The following is a 23,951-nucleotide window of genomic DNA, read 5'->3' as shown; positions in this document are numbered from 1 at the left end:
GCACCTCTGTCTCTGCCTCTCCACTTTGATCACAGATTCTATTTGATGCCGCTCCGGCCTAAAATATCTCTCCCTGGCTTGTCAATAACTTAAGCGGACTGTGTTTGGTGAGCTCGGGCCCAGATCACGAGACAGAAATGAACCCCCGCTTCAGCTTGACAAACAATTCCCCCGTCAGGGAAATGCGCCAAATTTCATTCAGTCCCCTGTGATGTGGATTGAGCAGTCAGGTGACATTTTCCTTTACGCCACAGCGTCGACCTGCACCTGAACTGTGTTTGTTCAGATAATTACCAACAACAATTCGGTGAACTCTCGCTTGTGTTAACCAGCTGGGTCACTGCGATGATCCTCCTGCGCAGAGAGCCTTCCTTCATCTTGTTTTCCCATCGCCCACCTGCAGCGGCCGCCTAAATGTCAAACCAGAAGCTGCACAATCGGGCGCTCGCCTTCAGAGACACGGAGGAGGAGTGAGCGAGTCAGGGGAGGGCACAGAAGAGCGCGGCGTTGCCAGCTGGGTCACGGCAACCCCCATGTCGGACTAGATGAAAGCCAGACCAGCCCACATCCTGTCGCCGACCTATAACCCCTCTGTAGTTCAGTGCCGGGCCCGACACTGCGGCTTTCATTCAATCAGCTGCAACGCTAAGAACATAACACTCTACTGATTGATCTTGCTGATTGTAATTTGCCCCTCCTTGACGTGGGGGGGGAGAGACATGCTCGCACGGTGACACACTTCTGAGTCACCGTGATTCATCTTGATATGTCTGGTTTTGGTTAATGTGACGTGGACGTGACCTGTGTTTTTCCTCTGTTTTCTCTTTCAGCAGATTTTTCTTCTGTGCAGAGATGCAGTGGCCTCACAGTGAGAGCGGCTCATTAATCCACTTTTGTTTTTTTTTCTTCCTTTGCTCTTCAGGAGGAAAACGGAACAATTTCTCCACATGCAAAGCGAAGGCAGCAGCTACGGGCCCTCTTCTAGAGATGGAGGCCTGTTAGATTTCATGAAGACCCTTAAATCTCCAAACTGAAGCCTCCACTTCTCAGAGGATCCCCCCCCCCCCCCCCAAACCTCCCCCCTGCCCCACCCCAACTACCCCTACTCCCTTCAACACAGTCACATGCCACCACCACCACCACCACCACCGTTCACCAAAAAAAAACACTTCACTGTTCGACAACACTTCCTTCCTGAAGGCGCCTGCTGTAAGAGACACTGAACTGAACAAGACAATCATGATTAGTAGGAGCACCCTCACGAAAAACCACACTCTCGCACCGGGAAATGAAACCCAGAATCCACGTCTGTGTTTTGTCAGGTTCCTGTAACGACCCGAGCTTCACCACGATCCAAGGCACTGCACTGAAAAAAAACAAAAAACGGAAAAACAGCAGCAATTTGTTGATGGGCACACAAACTCCTTCCCCCTGCACTGCCATAACTCTCCAGACACCCGTCCCTAAGTTATTGTTACTTATTTGTCACCTCTGTTCATTTGTATAGTTTTATTAGGCCGACCTTCACGCCCTCACCCCCCTCCCCTCGTCTCTCTCTCTCTCTCTCTCTCACTGGATTTTGGAGACCCTCTGAGGTTTCACTCGACTGACCAAACACCTCTCTTTAGACTGCACTAAGGAAGATGGAGGGATCCCATCTCGTCTAAAGAAACGTCCTCAAGACGCCATTTTAGTTTGTCGCTGACCAGTTGGTGCAAAAAAGGATCAACGATTTGATTTGCTTTTCATTTTAGACTGAATTTTATTTTGAATGCTTTTTTTTTGTATCTTGAACCCTCGTTTCAATTTCTCGGTGTATACTTTAGTGATTTTCTTTTTTTTAATATTGTTTTTTTTATATAGTGGTATATATGAAAATAAGCTTTGGACACAGGAAAGCCATTTTTCTTGTTGAAGCGTCTTGCAGAAAATTGAAACTTAAGGCTTCTTTTGATAACTATTTGTAACAAATAGTGACCTCGAGTCTTGCTCAGATGTAAAATAATGCTCAGTATATGTACTTTTTAAAAACTGTCAGGATATGTCAATTTTCTTGGTATTTTTGCAGGCAACATGAGGACAAAGGCAAGAGTGATAGCTCAGAGGCCTATATTTTATTGTTCTGAAACATGACAAATGAAGCAGATATATATATTTACCCCAGCACTTGGCAGTCTTTCTTTTATTGCAATGGACCTTTGTCTTTTCTCTCTGGTAGCTAATAGTGTGTCTTTAGCCATGTTGTTTATTCCATGCAAGCATCTCTGTAACATTTTGATTTCAATGCTCTATTTTAGTATTACTTGATGAATTCCTTTTTTTAATTATCATATTCTGGGTCACTGTCATCTTGGTTTAGCATTTTGCTTACCAAGTGGTCATATTTGAACTGTTTCAACATGTTTTTTTGTTTGTTTTTTTATTTTTGTTTTTGTTTGTTTTTTAAAGAAAAATAAAAAGGCACCATTGGCTCATGTGATCCCTTGTGTGGTGTAAAGACTGGCGCTGGAAGGGCACTTAGAGATTATAAATCAAACGCAATCAGTTCAACACAATTAAAACTCTGAAAACACACAGATATTGTATTATTTCTCTGATAATGAAAGGACATCATCCAAGTATAAAACTCTTACATCTGGTTAAAAAGGTGATTTTCTCCTGAACTGTCAAATTGTAAAAAAACTCAAGGTAACAATTCTATGACGTAAACATTATTTGATCAAAGAGCAAAGATCAAAGAATACGTCTTCAAATCTGAATTGTGCCTCTAGTATGTCCCCATTTCAAATGAAACAGCACCACCTTGTGCTGGTGGTGTGAGATGTTTTGTAAAGCGTCTGACAAATGGCTCATACACGCCCCCTTCAACACTGACTGAGGATGCAATAGTAGAATTACAATATAAAGTACATTAAGTATATTATATATGTGATGTGTTCTTTAGTTTCTTCATGTTGTAATGTGCAGAATGACACGTGAGCACATTTTGACCTAACAGCTGTTTTCATATCCATCTACTGAAGAGGGATAATGGATATGAGGCCTTCACATTAGATGTTGAGCATGAAGGTCACTGTATGTTGACGTGTATCTGCAAAACAGTCAAACGCCAAAAAAGTACTTTAAAAATCTATTTTATTTAATTACATACAATCTCTTCAAAGATAATCAAGGGACGACGTACATAAGAAAAAATTGACTGACGGACACAAGTTGACCTTTAACATAGAAGGCACATTTTCTATTTCTGTTTCTTATCAGTCCTTTGATAGCTTATTTCTGAAGTCCGGACTCGTCCCTCCACACAAAACACAGTGGAACGTATCTATTTGTACTTGTAGAATCCTTCTCCGTTCTTTCTGCCATATTTTCCCTCTGCAACCAACTTGTTCAGCAGCTCACTCTGGCCAAACAGGGGGTTGTCTGGGTCCTTTTCAGTCCAACCTACAAAAAAGGGCAATAGTAGATGTTATTCAAATTAGATTTGTTTCTCCTTTCTTGCAGTAGTTTCTCCAGACTTACACAGCTGTGCCACTATTAGATTTCCACTCATCTAACTTATTGTGTTTGTAAATGATCTCTTTAGTTACAAAGGCCAAAGTACACAGCCAAGGGAGATCTTCTCTCCTACCTTCCTCTTTCTTCCTTAAACCAGGTTATGTGTCTCCGCCTACTGGCTAGTTTGGCTCATACAGGTACAGCAGAACCGGCGCCACTGTTATTGTAGCGCCGGCAGTGCTAACAGCTGATCGGGGCGTCTCTGGGGCGTGACGTTTCTGACACACGCTATAAGCGAATGACCAATCACAAAAGAGTGGATCAGCTGACCAATCAGAGCAAACTGGGCTATTTGGGAGTTGGACCACGAGTGTTTCAGACTGAAGGTGGAAGGACGTGGGGCAGCTGTGTACCACATGAGATAAAAAAAAGCATTCTGCATGTAGGCCCACTATAGTAAACAAGTAGATTAAAATTATGAACCTGCCATAGGCCAAACAATTGGCATTTTAAAAAAAAGTAATAAACACAGTATTTACCACACAGGTCACTCACCGTCCATAATAAACTTCATAGTGTCCAATCCTACGTAATCCGAGAGCTCGAAGGGTCCCATGGGATAACCAGCACCGAGTTTCATGGCAATATCAATGTCCTCTTTGGATCCGTGACCTGAGGAAGACAAGGGACAACACAGAAAAACTTTTACTCAAGCAAATAATAACAAATAAATAAGAGCTCTGATTCTTTCACAGTGTTTCCAGTTATACAAACCTCTCTCATGCAACCGGATGGCCTCCATTATGTAAGGAACCAGCAGACGGTTCACAATGAACCCTGGTGTGTCCTGGGTGAAGAGAGGTCAGTTACTGCTGAGTGGACAGATATATTCTGTAAGACATGAATCAGTCATCAGATCTCACCTTGCAGGACACTGGAGTTTTACCGAGCATTTTGCTGAAGTTAAGGAGGGAATCAAACGTCTCTTGGCTTGTTGCCGAAGTTCCAATGACCTGGAGAAGATTAGACAAATGTTAATACCACAGTTTAAACTGATTGTATACGGCCTATTGATATGAATGAACATGAACATCTGAACTTGTTTTCAAAGGCCTGAAAAGGGAAGAAAGACATACACATCACATTTACTGCATTAGGTCTTATGCAACTATGTGAATCTGTGTTGTCCCCTGTTAAATACACAAACGCATAAATGATGAAGCTTGTAGGGGCCTCACCTCTACAAGCTTCATCATGGGCACGGGGTTGAAGAAGTGAAGGCCGCCGAATCTGTCCAGTCGGCTGGTGCTGCTGGCGATGTCGGAGATGGGCAGCGAGGACGTGTTGCTGGCAAAGATGGTGTGTCTAAAAAAAGTTGCAGGAACACAGTGAGAGAGGAACACGTAAGACAGACACGTCCAAATACAACACGTGTCCTTTTACCTCTTATATTAGGAAATTAATATCATTCAGTGTTTGTTTGAAACTGATTACTGAAGTAGAAACAATACAAACAGAAACTTATAAAACCCAGAAAATAGAGAAGTGGGGTGATGCTACACTGCTGCTGCACTTGCTTCTAATGGAACACTTGTAGCTGATCAATAAAATCAGAAAGGGGACAGTGCTTACTCCGGTGCCAGCTTGTCGAGCAGACCAAACAGATCCTGCTTGATCTTCAGATTCTCCAAGATGGCCTCCAACACAAGATCTGTGCTCTGAGCGGCAGATCCAGCATCTGTGGATGTTGACACATTCTGCAAGACCTTCTGCATGAACTCCTCGCCCGCCTGAAAAACACACAAAATACAATCTCAGCCATTAATCACACACGTTTCACTCTGTTCCTGCCCTGGTTGATTTCTGTCTGTTGATCTGCTGCTTCTCACCTCCGGCTTGTCGGCGAACTTCTTCTTCACCACTCTTTTAAGGCTCCCTTCAATTCCCTTGACGGCCTTCTTCAGGATGTCCTCATTAGTGTCCACCAGCGTCACCGAGTGGCCAGTCGTTGCAGCGACCTTCAGGGAGGAGATTCAAACTTGTCAGTGAGGATAAAAACACTGTGTAAATGACCTCGTTTTGAGTAGAATATGAATGTCCGGGCTTACGGACACTTTGATGACACCACAGGAACAGTATGAGGGCATTTGTGTGTTTTTTCTGTTGTTTTCTTTTAACGTTTGAAGAAGTGGTCACTATTTACTTCAATTGTATTGGATTTGGCTGCAACGCTGTTCACCCCTAGACACTCGTAGAGTGTTTTGTGGATTGAAACACTTCACCCGCCATCTCCATCGGTATAGTGGCAATTCTTTAATGAGTGAATTCTCATTTTATGGTGAACTGTCCCTTTAAAGCCTTAACAGACCTGATTCGTTATTTCTGCATAATAACTCTGTGCAGGAACTTAGTGTGTTTACAGTCACAAAATGAATGATTATCCAAAGTGTGTTTTTGCTGTTGATGATGCACAGAGCAGTGCATGCAGGGAAATGGAGGAGAAACATATAATAAGTGACGGTGAGGCAGCTGGATGGGTTTGTGTTAAAATAGTGAAAAGTCCTAATGCAGGACCATGTTGCACAACGAGCATTGTTATAAAACCAGTCCTGTCACACCACAAGGAAACAGGCTCACCTGCTCACTGGTTGATCTGCAGATACCAGCCTATGAAAACTTTCTATTTTGGCAACTGTGCCATTAAATCCTTTATCAAATAGTCTCTTTGTCATGAGCAACATAAAGATCTATTCGCAGCAGTGGGTGAAACTTTCAGCTCTGTCCCCTCATGTCCTCCAGCAACTGAGCTCAGGTTACTTTTACTGAAGCTAACTGCTAGCTACGAGGCTAAACCCAACCCCGGAGGACCTGTATCCGCTCACCTGAGCGATCCCGGCTCCCATCTGTCCCCCTCCGATGATGGTCACATGTTTGATGGCAACGTGTCTGACCGCGGAGGTAGACAGAGCTCTGCGGAGGTGCTGGGTGAAGAACGCCATGATTAGAGCGGAGCTGCGATCCGGTGTGGTGACAAATCTTGTTACCCCCGGTAAAGTGGTGTCTCCCACGCTGCGCCCCCTCTCGGTGGCGAGCGTGAGGATCGTGTGTTTGCTGCAGGCGGAAGTGAAGGAGGACACGTTTTCTCCGGGAGACAGATCTCAACATAACATCGGAGGGGAACGAAGGTCGTCGGTCATGTGATCACGCGCACGCTGCCGTGACCTTTTACCCACATCTAGTTAAATATCAGGATAATAAATACACACGTGAGATTAGTTCAAGAGCTGCAGGTTTATAACAGTTTAACCATGTCTCTAAAAGACCATATGGGAATTGGCAAAGTAAAAATGTATAGGTTAAGAATATGATCTGTATCAAATATATGTTTTGATTGAATAAAAACAATTAAAATACACTACATACTATTTATCATCATCCTCATTGTTTTGGTCTTAAATTATATTTTAATAAACAAATGTGATAAGAACTTTTATGTTTAATCGCCTCACACAAGTTATTTTCATAAAATACCTTTCTTGCAACCTCTACTTTACCTGATTGTTTTTTATTTATTTCCTTCCTTCCCTCTGTCTTCTTCAGCACTAATTGCTTGACATTATAAAACATATTTAATTGCTTTTATAATTGTCTTGTAAAGCACTTTGTTAAATAAAGTGTGTAAAAAAAAAATATATTCGAATTTTCATAACATTTCATTTGCAACAATCGATCCTTATTTATAAGCTGTTACTTGAAGTCTGTTTCAAATCCTACTTCAGTAAAAGTATCAATAAGTTATCATGATTATAAGTACTTCAATTACTCTATGAAGAATTGTTTACCATGTCCAGTGTGCCAGTGATACCAGCAGTTTATCCTCTACCTCTCAAATCAGTGTAGTGAAGTAAAAAGTTAAAAAAAAAAGGTGGAGTAGATGTGTAAAGTTTTATGGAAGTTAGTAAGTCCAAACAATTATCTAATTGGCACAGTACTTGTAATCTGCTTTTTTTAACTCAGTGTTGCTGTTCCTGGTCTAATTCATACGTTTCACTGACCACCTCATACATTTATGAGTGAGCACAGTAAAAATAACTTTCTTTGTTTCCTGGTATAGAGAATAACATCTTGGAGCTTCAGGGGAGGATGTTAACAAGTGTAAATGAAAACATAGACACGTTGGTTGAAAATCAGCAAACACATTTTTAATGCCCTTTAAGCACATTATAAACTTTCCACATGATTGTCCAGATGTCATAGCTTCGTCTCTTTTCCAGCTCTGAGATGATTTTGATTAATGAAGTTATATATTATTGTTTTAATTCACTTCCTTTGACCTAACTATAACTTTACATTACACGGTACATGTGTTTTCATCAGACCACTGCATATTAACACCTTATAAAAAGTCTTAGAATGACCCCTGCTGGTAGACTGTTATAACAATATAACAGTATATGTATATGAAAATACATATTTCATATACATTTTTTTTCAATATGAAAATTTGGAATCACTTCATTCTTTCAGAATTAAAAACATGACATAAATGATGTTATTTACGCAGCCACATATCAGTGGTTCCACGTTACTGGTTCAATTTAATATAATCTTTGTATATTACTTTCATTCTGAACCACTGACATAAACATTTCATTGCACTTTGTGTCCATGAAAGTTTTTATCACTGAGCTAACAATTTGTCCTGAAAAAACCCAGGGCCACAAAAATCCCATCATAATATTGGCAACAATTTAAAGAAACACTTTGAAAACAGTGAGAAAATAAAAGGTATATATGTTTATGACCCAAGATAAATTATTAAAATAATCTGTCTTTATCAAGAGGTTGTCATTAATCCATATATCAAGTCGGTGAGGAAATATGTTAACAAACAAAAAATCTTCCCTTTTCTTGTGCCCCAATAAAGGACATAAGCATTTATGTGTGGTTATTCCTATAATCTTTTATATGCAACATAAAATAATAAAGTGAAAGAATCATTCCATTGATAAAATCATATTTTAAATATTATTGATAAACCAAATGTATTCAATGGTCTCTCCAGGAGACCTTTGTTTGATCTAAGTTTCATCTTACCCTTATTTAAAAGGTCATGGGCATCAGGAAACCCTGTTTACTGAAAATCTGTTCAAACCAGGTGTCTCAACTCCGAGGGCTCACACACACAGTGAAGGGGCAGGGGGCCAGCGTCAGGCCGAAGCGCCCGTGCAGAGGAGGAGGAGGTTTTCCCTCTGGGAGTCGGAATCTGAAGGCCTGGAGTAAACAGGTTACCATCAGGAAGAGCTCCATCTTCGCCAGCTGCTCGCCCATGCACACCCTGCGACCTGAGGGGCACAAGGGATAACTCATTAGCTCCTGGCACAAGCAGAGTAACAATTCATTAATAGATCAATGTTACAATTATCTAATATTGAGTAATGAAAGGCATACCAATCCCAAATGGCATAAAGCAATCTTTCCTAAGCAACGTTCCATCATCATTCAAGAAACGTGCCGGGTTGAAATTGTCTGGCTCGTCCCACACACTGGGGTCCCTATGGACAGACCACAGATTGGGCAGAATAACTGCTCCTTTGGGAATAGTGTAGCCTCTGAACTCTACAAGAGAAGAAAACCACATGAAATCATAGAGCACCAACTGAGGATTTAGCAGAAAACGAGTGGTCATCCATGTTGTTTAAGTTCACCTGTTGTCTTGGAAGCCATGTGTGGGATACCCAGAGGAACCACTACAATTATCCTCTGCACCTCCATGATGGTGGCTTCGGTAAAGGGCAAACTTCCTTTATCAGTCAGAGACGGGACCCGATGTTTCCCCACCACGTCATCAATCTCCGCCTGGACCTTTTCTACAATCAAAAGAAGAGAGGCAACACAGCATCAGTCCTACACAACGAAGTGGGAATTCAGTACTTCAGCTGTTTCCAATTCCCTTTTTACCCAAGTGCTTCCTCATTATGTAGAAAACAGGATATGTGGTTCATAGGAGCTTAAAAATTGTTCACTCATGTCTATAACATGCATTTCACCCAGCACGAAGTTTAAATCTTGAAGCGTACAAAGTATTTATAGATTGAAATCATAAACGTTTTGTATCATCGATCATGATGACTGTGACTGTGTGTGCATCTTTAGTTGTTTCTATAGTCCAATGGAAACTTTATGATAAAATCGGACAGAATCTGACTGGAGATAAAGCAGGGACTGTTTTTACCTTGGATATCCGGATATAAAACCATGTAGAGCAGAATCCACAGAACTGAATTAGTGGTGGTGTCTGTGCCTGCGATGAAGAGATCTCCCACGATATAAAAGAGATAATCCTCTGTGAAGCTGCTGTCCTCCTGTCCCGCAGCCTGCTGGGCCAGCATCTCCTTCAGGTACATGTCTACAAGATCCCTCGGGTTCTCAGGATCTAATGTTTCCCTGTGATTGGCAATGATGCTCTTCAGAAACACGGTGATGTCTCGTTCCACCTGCCTCAGCTCCTTGAAGACCCCAAAGGGCAAATGGTAGAGAAGCGGAAAGATGTTGATGAGGACCGCGGGGCTGTTGACGCAGATCTCCAGCCCGTGCTCCATCAGGCTCAGCAACTTGCGGAACTCGGCGTCTTCGTGGTGGAAGCGTTGACCCAGGGTCATCGAGCAGATGACGTTGGACACGGCGTTGCAGATGAGCGGGGCCATGTCCACGCCGGCGCCCCCGGACTCCTCGTTCAGTCGCAGCAGCTCCGTTTTGATGGTAGCCACACCTTGAACGATACTGGGCTCAAAGCTCAACTTCCCAAAGCCGAACGTCCGGAGCATGGTGTGGCAGAACCTGCGTTGCTTTTTCCAAATCGGGCCGTAAGGTGCAAAGACGATTCCTAAAGTGGGATTAAATCAGTAAACAGAAGGAGCATTGAGAAATTTAAGTGTCAATTCATCCCTTTTCAAACTTACCTTTATGGAACTCATATATTTTTCCCTAAACAGTGGGAAAAATACTTGTTTTCTACTTTTGAACCTTTCTATATTAGTTTTGCAAGATGAGAGACATTACTTTTTGACACATTTTTATATCAGTCAATATCCAAAATGATCATGATATGTTATGATTTATTTAAAGACTTTAAAGATTTTTTTATCGCACCCTCTTTTACCATTCTAACTATTTTAATATATTCATTGATTATTCTATTAATTAAGTTATTCTTGATATCCATTGCACTTTTTATTCCATTTCATTAGGGCCCGAGCACTGACAGGCACTGACGGACATTGAGGCCCTATTGAAATTGTAAGGATTATTATTATTATAATAATAATGAAAGCTGCATTATACATAAACATAAATAAAACTTAGGAGTGGCACGAGTGTCTTCACCTTTCCGTTTGGTCATGATGGAGACACTGGGGATGTCCGGCCGGTCGGAGAACTCCTCCGGGTGCTTCAGCAGCGCCTCCTTCACCGCCTCGTATCCGTTCAGCACCACGATCAGCTGCTTCCCCGCGAACAAGCTGAACACGGGACCGTACACGTTCGCCTGTTCCGTGAGGATCACCGCGGCGTTTCTCACCGGTGCCTCCGCCCCCGAGCCGGAGCCGGAGCGCGTCCACTTCCTCCGGAGGAAAGACGGCACCAGGAAGCCGCCGAAGTTACCGACCACCGGCCACGGTGTGGGACCCGGGGGGATGTGTGCGAATTCCCGTTGTTTCCGGTACAAGTGAAGTAAATAAAGCACCAGGAGGAGAAGGGCCACCGCTCCGGTGTTTACATGAGACAGTGAAGAGGAGCTGAGGAGCTCCTGACACGACGGAGGCAACATGGCGTCCACAGTTAGAACCGAACCGCAGATAAACAAGGTCCCGTCTTCGTCTTTACAGCGACATCGCACCGGGCCGAGCTTTCTGTTTACTTCTCCATCGATCTGTTCCTGTGTCGTAGCGTGCTACCGTTACTGGATTCCCATTGGCTGGCGGAGCTGCTCCCCTGCTGTGATTGGTTCGTGGCGAGGAGTATTTTAGCCCCTCAGTTTGTCTCACAGGGTCACCTTCTTCTTCTTCTTCTTCTTCTTCTTCTTCTTCTTCTTCTTCTTCTTCTTCTTCTTCTTCTTCTTCTTCTTCTTCTTCTTCTTCTTCTTCTTTCAGTAAATCAATAAATCAATCCAATGTAAATGTTGGAATAAAGAAATAGATCTTTTGTATTTACTGTTCATTTTAGTATGTTTTAAATTTTCAAAAAGGGCATTCTCGAGTTCTCTTCTCCCTCTTTTTTTAGGGCAGGTGCAATATTCAACTCACTTTTATTCTGCCTTATTATTCTGGGTCTATGACCTTATTTTTTGTCACACAATGTGCTGTTGTGCAGCTGATGTAGCACTTTGGCCCAAGAAATGTTTTCCCACAGAGACATTAAAGTATATTTTACTTGATTTAAACTTCTTGTTCATTTTGTTTGTGTGTTGGTGGAATGGACCAATAAAGTGACAGATCAAAGTCACAGCTCTGCTCATGTACAGTGGACATGGTGGTCTTCTGTGTGTATGATGTGTGCCTGGTCTTCTGTTGAGGGGGCTGAGGACAGGTCAGTATTCTTCTCCTTTTCAGACACAATCTGTAAACCTGAATGACTGAGCCAAAACCCAGTGTCTGTGTGTGAATGTCACTGTTGCTCTGTATCACACAGAAGATAGAATAATGTAAATATAGTTAACATAATCCAAATCTAGTAGTTCATTTTATGCTTAATTTAATAGTTGGTAACATATATGATAACAAAATGGGACCTATAGCCCACTGTCTGAATGCAGAGCTTTAATCTTTTCTTTACTTATATGGACAATGTAATTCTAATACAGAGGCATTGAACTAAGACTTGATTTTCATGTAGGCTATCATTGGAACTACTTTACAAAAACATTTATTTCTTGTAACTGGTGTGAGGTTGAAGAGTTGCACTAAACATGAAGCCGTCAGAAACTTGCACATGGGGTCGATAACAAAGATAATTTCATTAAATCCCAAAATAAAAGGAAGCCTTGGTATGGTTACATTTAATACAATGCTGAGACAATAAAAAACAATACTAAAATGACAACAAAATGAATTGTTATATAATAATAATAATAATAACAATAATAATAATAACAATAAGCTGAAAAAATGACTCATATGGCAGTTTTGATACATCTACTGACATCTAACACACTAAGGCACCTTGTGACTTGAGCACACTGATATTACATTGAGGTAAACTCATCAGTATATACAGTATGTAACAGGAGCAGATCCAAAATCAAAGTCTGGCAAATACTAAAACAAACCATACGAGTCAGCTGCGACAAAGTGTGTGAAATTCACCAGGAGCTGCTACAAGTGTCATTTACAAAAACAAGGAAAACTTTATCTGACGAAATAAATAACACTGAGAGACAAAGAGAAAACTAGATTTTCCTTCGAGGCACATTTTTTGTTGCTTTTGCTAAGCATTTGGTACCATTAAGCTCCCGTCAAGTTGACTGAATGAATGAGTACAGCCTCTGGTGGATGATCAGGCAACACTGTTGTGGTATCGGGGGTGAGGTCACTCTTCTCGGGTACTTTGTACCATGGAGTACTTCTTGCAGGGGTTCTTAAGGCAGGCGGGAGGCCAGGTGATGGGCCAGCTGTACGAGCACGGCACCGAGGTTTGGACGTTCCTCTCCAGGAAGTTGAACACAGGGTTCCACCAGGTGTTGGTGAGGTAGTTGTTGGGCAGACATTTCACAGTCTGTCAAAGAAAAAAAACGATATAGCAATATGTTATTATATCACTTTCCATACAAGGAGTGCAGCTCAGAGTAGTGTTGATGACCAGGCTTTTTTTTGTCATAATGTGTTTGTGGAAATTAAAAGGTGGGATTGCATTTCAGATAAGGAATATATGGTTTCAGTGATAGTAATTCTAGTCGTCAAATTACAAGTAAGACGCATGTGGACTTGTTAATTGTTAATTTGAGGAATGAGACAGTATCTTCCAAAATAACTGTATTTGACTGTATTTTACAAACTGTGCTTGTCAAACTCTGCTTCACGTTAAACATATTTGCACAAAACAAGGACTGTCGGCCAGCATTTACATTGGAAATGTATTAGTAACCCACATTGAGCAGTTTGAACAGTGGGAATTAATATAGATCACAACAGTTTCTGTGTACATGTGGACACTGAAACAGTTGTATTTTAGGACATTACAAAACTATGAACATATTCTGTAAGCTGCACCCAAAAACAGTCTATATATCCCTTATAAATAGTCAAAATACAGTGACAAGAGCCTGAAACATTGTATCACATTCTGTTTCTTTCTTTTTGACTGTGTTGAAGTTGTGGTGAATGTTTTGAGCATGTATACCATTGTAGCGCACCATATCAGCTTTGTGCTTAAATGTTTGCCAGTAGAGGAAGCAATTCATCAGTTTGAAGGCTTTCTATAGGGAGTGACATCCAGACAATTCCAAAAATGTGAACTAACTCTAAGTTTATAATTATATATTTATATACAGCAAATTAGAGAGCATTTCCTTTACATGTAAACTGTTATACATTCTTGTGTTGGTGCTACACTGAGGAAAATACACCCACATGTCAGACCCACAGTAAATCGCCCCATGTGTAATGATTCATGTTTAACAAGGTTCAATGAGAGGGAAGCCCTCAGCGTTCAAAGCTGCCATTTACTGTCTTGAACTACAACAGCCCCCCCGGTGTTCGGCTCTCTGCCCTTACCTGTAAATTAGCCATGGTGTGGTACCACCAGAACAGGCGGGAGGTGATGAAGTAGGCCACGACCACATCCACGCTATAGTGCTCGTGAGCCACCAAGATGCAAACCACTCCCACTGCACTCAGCAGCCAGCACATCAGATGGTACCACCAGAACGACCGCGGCGAGTCTTTAGAGATAGATGGGGGGCAGGGGGAGAGTGTTGGCAAAATGTTTCACATTAACGCTGATAGACAAGGGCAGATAAAGAAATGTGTCAAGAACGGAAGGATTTCATGTGACACAAAAACATTAGAAATAGACGAGACTTAGACGCTGCTACTTCGGCCTAAAATTTCAGCCAAACATCTTAGTTTAGCATTTTTAGAAACTTACCTGGTGATGGACAGATGATGGATGGATAGATTGATAACGTTAGACAATGAGAAAGTACAGAGATGTAAGAAATGCAATGAAACAGAAGTACCAAATACACAGTTATCGGGAGCTACACGCGCTACTAACTCAACACACGCTCAGCTGCCAATTTATCACAGTCACCTGACAGAGTGATGCAGCCTTATAGAACACAACCTTTGAAAACCTCGTATCTCCATGAAAGAGTATGGAGTTAAATGTATGGTGACTTAGTAGGCTGTAGTTTGCGTTTTACCGACCAATGCTTCCAATATCTTGCCGTGTTGACATAATTTGGATGGACAAAATAATGAAAATGTTGCTCTGTATAAAGATATATCATTTAGTAGCACTACAAACTGCAGTCTTCAAAATGGCCATAAAGTTGAATCTAAACTTTAAAAAAGAAGTAATCCATTTAAAAAAAGACCATAACGGCCCTATGAAGAATCAGTTAATGGCAAGGCTGCTGTATAATACAGCTTTAATTAAGTAGACCTAATAAACAGGCAACAGAGTGTGTATCCAGCACTTTGGAGCTATATAATATACAAAAGTTGCTATGGTGGCGAGCGGAACAGTGGTGCATGATTTCGGTTGGAATTCCGGTTTGGCTGGAGTCTTTCTATGTGGAGTGTGCATGTTCCCCTTGCATATGTGTAGGTTATTTCCAGGTTCTCTGTTTTAATCTGAAGTATTAGGTTAAAGGTTCAGTGTGTAGAATATAGTGACGCCTAGTGGTGAAGTTGCATGATGAAGCTGAATACCCATCACCTCACCCTCCCCTTCCAATGATAGAGAACCTGTGGTAGACTTTAGTTTTCATAAAAACTCAAAAGGTGGTTTGTCCAGTTTGGGCTACTGTAAAAAAAATAAAATGGTGGCCTCCATAGAGAGGAACTGCTCCTGATGTAAATATAAAGTATTTAAATATAAAAGGCCCATTTCAGGGTATAAAGAAAACAACAATTCATACAATTTAAATGAAACACACAAGTGAAAACATCACAAGGATTATTTTATATTCAATTTCTGCCGATATTTCACCTAAATCTTACACACCAGACTTTTTAAATTACGATTCTAAGTTGTCACTGCATGTCGACTCGTGATCCGTTGGCTTCCTGTCTCCTGCCTCTATACCTCTCGCCCGGCGTCAGCAGGGATTTGCTCTATCTGACCCTCGACCTTCAAAGCAAAACATGTATTATCTGCATCCTATTAGTTCCTCGATGGTAGCTGAATGATAAAACACTGCCGGCCACATGGGAATGAGAGTGGAAACAGACAATATCGTATATTTATTATTCATGTTTCCATTTACGGGCGAACTATTTAGTGTTGCAGTGAGTACTCACACTCCTTGATGAATAGGTAGGTGAGGGTGAGCATCACAGTGTGACCGCTGTACAGGAAGTCTCCACACAACAGATGGGAGTTTGTGATGGAGAGACCTCCGCCGGAAATCAGCCGCAGGATTCGTTGGATTTTGGCCTGCGAGTCATCATGGAGCTGACGAGGAAGAGAAGGTGGATGATAACAAGGAAAATATAAATAAACACCAATTACCGAAGATTTTTCGCGGTGTCGGTAGGTGGATTTTGTTACCTGGGGCCAGGCTAACCGTTTCCCTCTGTTTTCAGTCTTTGTGCTAAACTAACAGAACCAGCTGCTTGCTGTATCAAACACATGGCAGAAAGTGTGTTTTTCCAAATGTTAAATAACTTCTGTAGTTTTCTGTCGCTCTCTTTTCAAATCTGTAGGCAACATGAGTTGAGCCGGTAATTTACAGAGACAGGAAACATGAAGAGGGATTGAAGGAAGTGACAGGAAGATGGTTGAGGATTAAAATCAAAGCCACATGGCTACATGTCTTCCACCTGCTGCTCAAATTACTGACGCAACTCACTGCTTCCAAGTAGCTGAAGACTTTCATATACAGCATGAAACACATCCAATTCTTGGGATCTACTGTCCGGCCCCTTGTGTTTTAACTCTACGTTCTTCAGAAAACAACTGCCAGGAGCACAGGCTTCTAACCAGACACATGCACATCCATGTCTCAGGCAAATAAAAAGTCATAATAGCTTTTATTTTTTAAAGTTGCCTCTCTCTTGCGGTTGTTGGAAATGAGTCTCAGAGGTTTGTATTCGACTCACCTTAGGAGCACACGTCATATGCATGCCAGGTACAGGCAGGGTGGTGATGTACATGGTGACACAGCGGTACAGGTACAGGGTGCCAATAAGGAAGAAGAAGCGTCTGATTGCTATTGACCTGTAAATGGATGATGCAAGAGCCATAATTGAGCGAGTATATATATATATATATAGTCATCGCCTGGTTGTGCAAAAACATGTGTATTAAAACATCAACTTAAATCTATAGAACTCTGGAGATGATCTTGCTCTGTGAGATTAGGTGTCAAACTAGACGGCTCCTGCTCAGCCAATGACATTGAGTTTTGCTAACCGAAATACATTATGACAAACACTATAATATGGTGTAATAGTGATTCAAATGTTTATTTTGTGGTCAGATTTGACCTCAGCCACGGAGATTACCTTTTTAAACCCGTCTGTTTGTTGGTTGATTGTTTCTCTGTTAGTTAGATTATGCAAAACTACAGGTAGGATGATTAATAAACTTGGTGTAATGATGTAGTCAGGAAACAACCCATTCAATTTAGTTACAGATTCAGATCAGAGGGCGGATTCATTTTTCCACTTTAACATTGTGAGAACATTTTCCTTATTTCTCAGAGGACAATTAATGGTCTTGATGATCAGTGAAAATCAGATGTCAAGTGGACTGATATTTATAAATAAAAATCTCGATCTAGTGGATTCAAATTTGGTTTCAAGAAGGGACTGTCGGCCTCTTCTGTGCTCTTTTTGTTTCAGTTTCTTCATACCTGTAGTCAAAAGTTCAAATGTGGAAGAATTCATAATAGTTTAACTAAGTACATTAAAACAGCAATACAGGGAAAACTCCACTATAGAAAAGAAACGTCATCACTGACAGCAGTGATGACGTTATAGTAGACTATAATAAAGAGACATTTCTTGAGTAACAGGCAGAGACATGCAGAGCAAGAACTAGTTTGACAGGAAATAACAGCATTTGTTCTTTCAGCTGAACGAAACCCGCCTTCACAGTGTGTAGTGTAAAGTTTCTTACTTGTATCTGAAGAAGAACAGCTGGACCATCCAGATGGCGAGCAGCACCATGCCGTTGATCTCAGTCACTGTGAACGCCCACTTAACTCTGTCGATATAGTCAAAGAACTTGTCGGGAAGAGGTGGGCTGCTCTCTTTGGGCGGGACCCTCTCGTGGACCACGGTGATGACGACGGTGGTGAGGACCAAGTTGAAGCAAGCGTAGAAGAAGGCCATCACCGTCTTCCACCACTCCATGGGCAGACGATTGACCTTGGAGTCCGGCACAGAGATCTTCACGTAGTCATTGTGCCTCCCGATGCCTTTCCTGAAGCCCCTCTTGGTCTCCTCCCCGCCTGGAGTGTGGACGGGACATGTTTTGCCACTGCCGGGCACAGCGCTGCCCTCCATCCCTGGGTTCAGATCAGCAGTGGCAGAGTCTCTCGCATCGGCACGCTCCTGAGATGCCATGAGTGTCTGCGCTGTCCATCCACAGGCACCGCTCCTCTGGGCTGCGGCTTTTTAAGCGCCAGGAGAAGGAAACAAGAATACAAAATCTTAAGTTTGGAAAGCACAACATGGTGTTATCATTTGCTTTAGATATGAGAAGCACAAACGTAAAAAGGTGCAGCTTGAAGTGCAATAATTACTATCCTTATCTCAGGGTTTATTAGAGCCAGAGATTGAGCTTCTATAGACAAAAAGTTCTTGACTCCACTGGATGAAATTTCCAGTTCAGACTGAAAAGCTTCAGTTTGGATGTTCTGTCGGACTCTTATTTTAGGCATTTTAGTCTTTGGTCCAGACAGCTTGGGTTTCCTGATTTACGAGCTGCTGCTACAGTCCAATCTGTTGTGTTCAGTTTTATGGTCAAACATTTTCTGTTGCATTTTCCATGCTCATCACAGACAATTCAAGCTGCATGAATGCAAAGTGTAGCTGAAGAAAACTGAACAAGTTGAAATGAATACTATATTCTTGGCCTTTGAAACAGCAGCTAATGGCACATTTTCACCACCATAGTCCATTTAGTGGCTGTTCTGGAGCTTTCAATCATGTCACAGGGTTTTCTCTGCAGATGGAGTTTTCTCCAGTCGTCATGTCGTCCCATTTTTCTGAGCACTTCTTATTCATAGTGACTTAAGAGTCCTTGACAATTGGGAAAACACTGTCCTGAGGAGGAAAGCACTGGAACAGCTATTGACCTTGTGGTGAGAGTTGTTACAGAAACACAATTTGTTTCCGAGAAATCAATGAAAATGCTGAAAAGTACCCTATCGCACATTGTTAGAGAAAGTGAGAAATATTATTTCTTGATCTGTCCCCTGATCCAGATCCACACCAAAATGCATTTGGGCTCTTTCCTGACCCACCTCGCTTAATTTCACCAAGTTTTGTGGTTTTTGCGTAATCTCGCATAGAAACCAATTAACCAACAAACCAACAGAAAGTAAAAAAAAGTAGAAAGCTCCTTGATGAAAGTAATACAATAAAATAATGGATGCATTCTTGTAAGAGCAAATGTGATGTTTGTTTGTGAGCGCTTCTCAGTTAATGACTTGAGCGAGCACTATACAGCAGTAACCTTTTTTTTTCTTATTCTTCCCATCTAAAAGGCCTCTGGTCCCGTTAACAGCTCCATTAATGGATATCAGTATATTGCTATCAGCCCTGAGATGCATCACAATAAATGTCATCTGGGATACATACAGAATGGTATGTTTACTTATCGGGAAAACCTGGCTCTTGGACAACAGAGGTGATAGAAATAGAGTGAGGCTGCATTCAGGAGAGCTGCTGAAAGCATCAGTTTCCATAGAATCAATTTTTCAGAAAATATTATTACAGCACAGACAGGCTCCCAGTGCAATGTCCTCTCACTAACCCGCTGCAGATCCAGCCACTGGTTCTCGTCTGATGGATGGCTCCGAAGCACAGCGTGTGGCGGACTTTAAAGGCTCATCTTAACGTACATTAATTCTGATCAACATGGCAAATGGGATCAGCGGGAGCAGGCAAACAATGTAAACCAATTACATGGCCACACCCCGTCTGTTATTAGTGAGATTGTGTTGCATATCTATGGTTAATTGTTATTCTGTCAACATTCAAATATCTGGTCTCTTAGCATTTACATTGTGAGTGGGAGAGAGAAAGATGCGGAATGTGTCCTTTAGGTTTTTAGAACAAAGCATAATACGGTATTTACTTTTACTTTTCTATAATCAAACAGTTTAAACCTGTGAATTTGAGCCAGTCTGTACTTTAGAGCAGGAGGGAGAAACACTGTGGGATCGTGACATGTAGAGACGTCCTGCTGCTGCTCAATAGACTGTAAATAATGGGACACTGTCGGTAATTTACTGTAAATAGGACATTGGGGGCACTTTGCGAATCACAGACCCTCACCCCGCTTTTATCTGATCTGGCACACATATCATTAGGATGACATTATTGTTGTCTGGCCAAACATTAACATTAATTACCTACCTTATCTTATTTATTTATTTTATTTTTTCACCCGTCTGTTCGTTTGTTAGCAAGATTACATAAAAATAACTGAGCTGATCCCAGTAAAGGAACTATAGAGTTTTTCTTACGGATTAGGAGTCAGATTGGTTCACTTTTTCGCTTTTTTTCAGCATTTTCACCTTTCAGGAATATTTAGAGTACTGAAGTTCGGTGAAGTTGGATTGAATTTAACAGGGACCGTCTCCCTGGAGATACAAGCTCTACTGAGAGACATTCCAGTAAAAGTGTCGGAAGGATGATGCATTAACTACTGAAGAATGGAACATGGGTTTAGAAAGAGCCCATAGAATTCTGCCGATTTGGGAGGGACACAATACAAAACGTAATTGAGTGGACTGTGTCTTTACTTATCATACATCAGACTTATCGGTGTGACATTCAGTACAAAAACGATCAGAGATATTTGTTTATCCATGTTCACTGAGACTGCTCTGTGTGTACCGTACATGGGAAATCAGCAGAGAGTCTCCATTAGACTGGTTTTCCACTGGTCCCCTCCTCCCCAGTGTACAGTACACAGTTTTTTCCCACCAGCCGGAGCACTCTGCGCTCTGAAGGGATGGGTGGTGATGGAAAACTGGCAGAAAAACCTATTCCACATGGTCACAGGCTGTAATGGACAACTTGGCTACCTCCGCTCACCCAGGCTATTTCAAGAGAAGCCACCCAGTCGCCTTCGAAGGCTGTATTTTACTTTAAAGTCAACCAGGGCTTTGACTCCCAGTTTGGGGCCTTCGTAATAACACACTACTATAACTGTCCACTCATTTTCTTCTTCACAACGCGCAGATCGTCTTAATCAAAGGGAGGGTTAAAAATAAATCCCGCCAGAGGTGGGGCAGCCTTCTGGAACCTGGTGACATTACAGAGAGGAGATGACTATACAGTAAAATGTACAAGCTATAAATCCAGTGTTGAAACCGCATGTTCAGCAGTAAAGCGAGCTCCTGTTTTAGCTCAGTGTAAATTATTTTCTTTGACAGACACTCATAATGTTAATGGAAGAATTCATAAGTTTCCCTGAAGAGGATTAGATGAAATATTTCAAGTTTATGCACTATGGCACTAGTCACATTGTGTTTGAGGCTCTATAACAGAATATGAAGAACACCTTCTTAAAGGCTGTGTGCAAAGAGATTGTTTTTTAACAAGGATGTGCTCTTTAAAAACATTAGTAGTAGCAGTGATATAAGAATGTCCTATCCTTTAGCTTTAGCATAGCTAGAAACTGATAACATCCTTTGTCGCTAACATTTTTTGCGTTTTCAAATACATGTTCAATCGTCTTACCTCAGCTCCGCTTGTGTTATATTATTTCATCAACGTCGGACATTGGATTTGTTTACATATGGTCGTATTGTTTTTACCTGCATAACATACTTTGTTCATAGTGGCTGCGTTGTTTTTATATTCACGTTGGATTTACTTATTCAAAATTTCGTTAAAAACTGGATTACAGGACGTTTTGATTGTAAAACTAAAAGTTTCTTAAGTTAAAGTGAGAAAATGAGATTGAATTTAAAACCATGCTACATATTATTTAACATCATTTTATCTATTTAAGCCCTTAATCTATGAAGGATTTCAGTTTATTGTAATGGACTAAAAAGTCTGGTGATGTTAGTAGAGGAAGTAAAGTTGGGGTAACATGTTGACTTCATTTAACATGACTGCAGTTTGCTGTGAGTAATACTGAACTATAGTTATTCAAATATAGTTAGTCAATGTATCCAAACAATGTAAACGACAGAGATGTTAGAAACATCCTTGGTTTTATCACAGTTGTGTTCACTTCCTCTACTGAAACCCAGGACAACTGTATTATACCCATTCACTATCATAACAAACTGATGAAGTATTTTCGTTTTCTTTTGAAAAGACAACCAACGTTATACCAGACAAGCCCAGAATGGCCTCAATGTGCACAGAGCTATTCCAGCATCTGGCTGCCATAACCACATTTGGGCTGGATACAGGCAGTATAATGTCAGGTTCAAGACTGGGTGTCTCCCAAGCATGCTGTATATTAAAGGGCTGCCGTCTTGTCACATGGGAGATGTGTGCGGCACAGCCGGTTTTGAAGTTTACTTTTGGGGTGTAGCACGGTGGCCCCACACACACTGTTAAACACCATGTTCCATATGAGGCTACTGGGTGGGGCAACAGGTCAAATGCACATCCTGTAATTATAACCCTTTCGTTTTCAGACAAAGTTGTTGCATGTGTAGCCTACATATGTATATATAAATATTATTATATATTATATGGACATCTGTTCATATAATATCTGTTTATGGCCCACGAGTCAGAAAATGTGTTTGTTATTTTTGTACAAAATAGCCAACATATAAAATGCTGTGTGTACATGACAGCATGTCCTGAGCACATACTCTTCCAGCTCATACTCAGTGATCAATCAAAGAAAAGTTTTTTTACATGATGATGCAAGGTATAAACCCTACTCTACAAATAAACCTTCAGAAATAGCCCATGTATGTCAAGTCGTGTTCATTTCTGCTGTGTGTGTCTGTATTTGTAAGCCGCACTGGAAAAATGTAACCGGAAGATGGTATGAAATGCAGTACTGCTGTTAGCAGTACAGATAACATACTGTACTAACACCTGTAGTAAACATGTATATAACCAGCACATACCGACAAAGGATGATAGTCTCTAGATGTACATACACATGTTGCTCAGTTAATAGCATCCTACCTGTGTGGCTCGAGCCTCCTGGTGCCTCTTCCTGTAGCTACAGCTGCTTGAATCCCTGATGCTGCGCCCTGCTCGCTGATCAGCTGCTGCTCTGCTCAGGCTGGTCTGATACACACGACACTGCTGCTGGCTTTTGAGGAAGGGCTCCTCCTCCTCCTCCTCCCCGCCCCACACAGATTCATCCATCCTCTGCATCCAGCCTCCTCCTGCCTCACATCCCCCTTTAATTGAGAATCTGGCCTGTAATCAGCACCAGTATCACCCTGTAACTGAGGTGCACTGCAAGAAACCAGTGGGGTGGAACAGCACTGGGCTTTATTATTAGTGGGTAATTCAGCGTTTGTCATGTTGACACAGAGTATTGTATTTTTACCTCGATCAAAGAGGTTCCTTTTTCATGTGGAAATACTTTTGTAAATGTTACCTTCTGCCAAAGAGGTTGTTTTGTTATTGGGGTTTCAGGGGTTTGTTTGTTGGTTTGCTAGCAGGATTACATGGAAATTACTCAATTCATTTCCATGTAATTCCGTGGAGGGTTTGGGAAATATCCATGGTTTGTTAAAAGTATCTGGGCAAAGGTATGTGCCCTTCTGAAATTATATTTATTTTAATGTCCCAGCAAAATGCTGTTCATATGTTTTTTGGCATTCAGTCTTTTGTATTATTTTAATTATTTCAAATATTTGTACCCATGTCAGTTATAATAGCAATAATAACAATTAGTTAAATCACTGCAAAACCAGATCATACACAGCAGTGCAATTAAACAGATAACAGAAAACAACAAACCGAACTGACGCCAGATCAGCACACGTGACTGAACCAAAACAGAGCCGCCACCGGCCGTGTGTTTCCTGCAGAAACGCGACGTGTCGTCAGAAACGC

General features: G+C 41.4%; 4 protein-coding genes across 4 annotated transcripts in view; 1 reads left to right on the top strand and 3 right to left on the bottom strand.

Moving 5' to 3' along the window:
• Nucleotides 1-1,079, top strand: part of lef1 (lymphoid enhancer-binding factor 1) — a gene marked incomplete in the record, with an annotated part of 39,032 nt that extends 37,953 nt beyond the window's left edge. Inside the window, 1 exon segment of the mRNA XM_062386979.1 lies at nucleotides 923-1,079.
• Nucleotides 1,080-3,118: 2,039 nt separating this feature from the next.
• On the bottom strand, nucleotides 3,119-6,556 carry hadh (hydroxyacyl-CoA dehydrogenase). Its single transcript, XM_062388665.1, has 8 exons — nucleotides 6,381-6,556; nucleotides 5,388-5,516; nucleotides 5,131-5,288; nucleotides 4,737-4,863; nucleotides 4,422-4,511; nucleotides 4,273-4,345; nucleotides 4,054-4,170; nucleotides 3,119-3,444 (listed from the first exon to the last, which is right to left on the bottom strand). Exons 1-8 carry the CDS (start codon nucleotides 6,495-6,497, stop codon nucleotides 3,326-3,328), a joined length of 930 nt encoding a protein of 309 aa, XP_062244649.1. The 5' UTR covers nucleotides 6,498-6,556; the 3' UTR covers nucleotides 3,119-3,325.
• A 1,122-nt stretch (nucleotides 6,557-7,678) lies between these two features.
• On the bottom strand, nucleotides 7,679-11,485 carry LOC133954301 (cytochrome P450 2U1). The gene is made up of 5 exons (XM_062388662.1): nucleotides 10,885-11,485; nucleotides 9,734-10,384; nucleotides 9,207-9,368; nucleotides 8,950-9,117; nucleotides 7,679-8,843 (listed from the first exon to the last, which is right to left on the bottom strand). The coding sequence occupies exons 1-5, from the start codon at nucleotides 11,324-11,326 to the stop codon at nucleotides 8,662-8,664; spliced, it is 1,605 nt and encodes a 534-aa protein (XP_062244646.1). The 5' UTR covers nucleotides 11,327-11,485; the 3' UTR covers nucleotides 7,679-8,661.
• Nucleotides 11,486-12,342: 857 nt separating this feature from the next.
• Nucleotides 12,343-23,949, bottom strand: sgms2a (sphingomyelin synthase 2a). The gene is made up of 6 exons (XM_062387702.1): nucleotides 23,067-23,949; nucleotides 17,842-18,337; nucleotides 16,821-16,938; nucleotides 16,020-16,173; nucleotides 14,268-14,434; nucleotides 12,343-13,269 (listed from the first exon to the last, which is right to left on the bottom strand). Exons 2-6 carry the CDS (start codon nucleotides 18,288-18,290, stop codon nucleotides 13,084-13,086), a joined length of 1,074 nt encoding a protein of 357 aa, XP_062243686.1. The 5' UTR covers nucleotides 18,291-18,337; nucleotides 23,067-23,949; the 3' UTR covers nucleotides 12,343-13,083.
• Nucleotides 23,950-23,951: the final 2 nt, after the last annotated feature.

This window comes from Platichthys flesus, chromosome 5 (genome assembly GCF_949316205.1).
Source record: "Platichthys flesus chromosome 5, fPlaFle2.1, whole genome shotgun sequence".
In the NCBI taxonomy this organism is placed as follows: Eukaryota; Metazoa; Chordata; class Actinopteri; order Pleuronectiformes; family Pleuronectidae; genus Platichthys; species Platichthys flesus.
The sequence above is the reverse complement of the archived record's forward strand: the minus strand, read 5'-3'. Positions and strand labels throughout refer to the sequence as shown.

Excerpts from the sequence above, each read along its gene's own strand:
- hadh (XM_062388665.1), bottom strand. The coding sequence starts at position 6,497 with ATGGCGTTCTTCACCCAGCACCTCCGCAGAGCTCTGTCTACCTCCGCG. Across the intron at positions 5,517-6,380 it reads TGGGAGCCGGGATCGCTCAG|GTCGCTGCAACGACTGGCCA; the intron begins GTGAGCGGATAC and ends TCCTCCCTGAAG. Across the intron at positions 3,445-4,053 it reads TATGAAGTTTATTATGGACG|GTTGGACTGAAAAGGACCCA; the intron begins GTGAGTGACCTG and ends CCTTTTTTGTAG.
- LOC133954301 (XM_062388662.1), bottom strand. The coding sequence starts at position 11,326 with ATGTTGCCTCCGTCGTGTCAGGAGCTCCTCAGCTCCTCTTCACTGTCT. Across the intron at positions 10,385-10,884 it reads CATCATGACCAAACGGAAAG|GAATCGTCTTTGCACCTTAC; the intron begins GTGAAGACACTC and ends ATCCCACTTTAG. Across the intron at positions 8,844-8,949 it reads CTTTATGCCATTTGGGATTG|GTCGCAGGGTGTGCATGGGC; the intron begins GTATGCCTTTCA and ends TGTGCCCCTCAG.
- sgms2a (XM_062387702.1), bottom strand. The coding sequence starts at position 18,290 with ATGGCATCTCAGGAGCGTGCCGATGCGAGAGACTCTGCCACTGCTGAT. Across the intron at positions 16,174-16,820 it reads ATATGACGTGTGCTCCTAAG|CTCCATGATGACTCGCAGGC; the intron begins GTGAGTCGAATA and ends CTTCCTCGTCAG. Across the intron at positions 14,435-16,019 it reads CTACCTATTCATCAAGGAGT|ACTCGCCGCGGTCGTTCTGG; the intron begins GTGAGTACTCAC and ends CTATCTCTAAAG.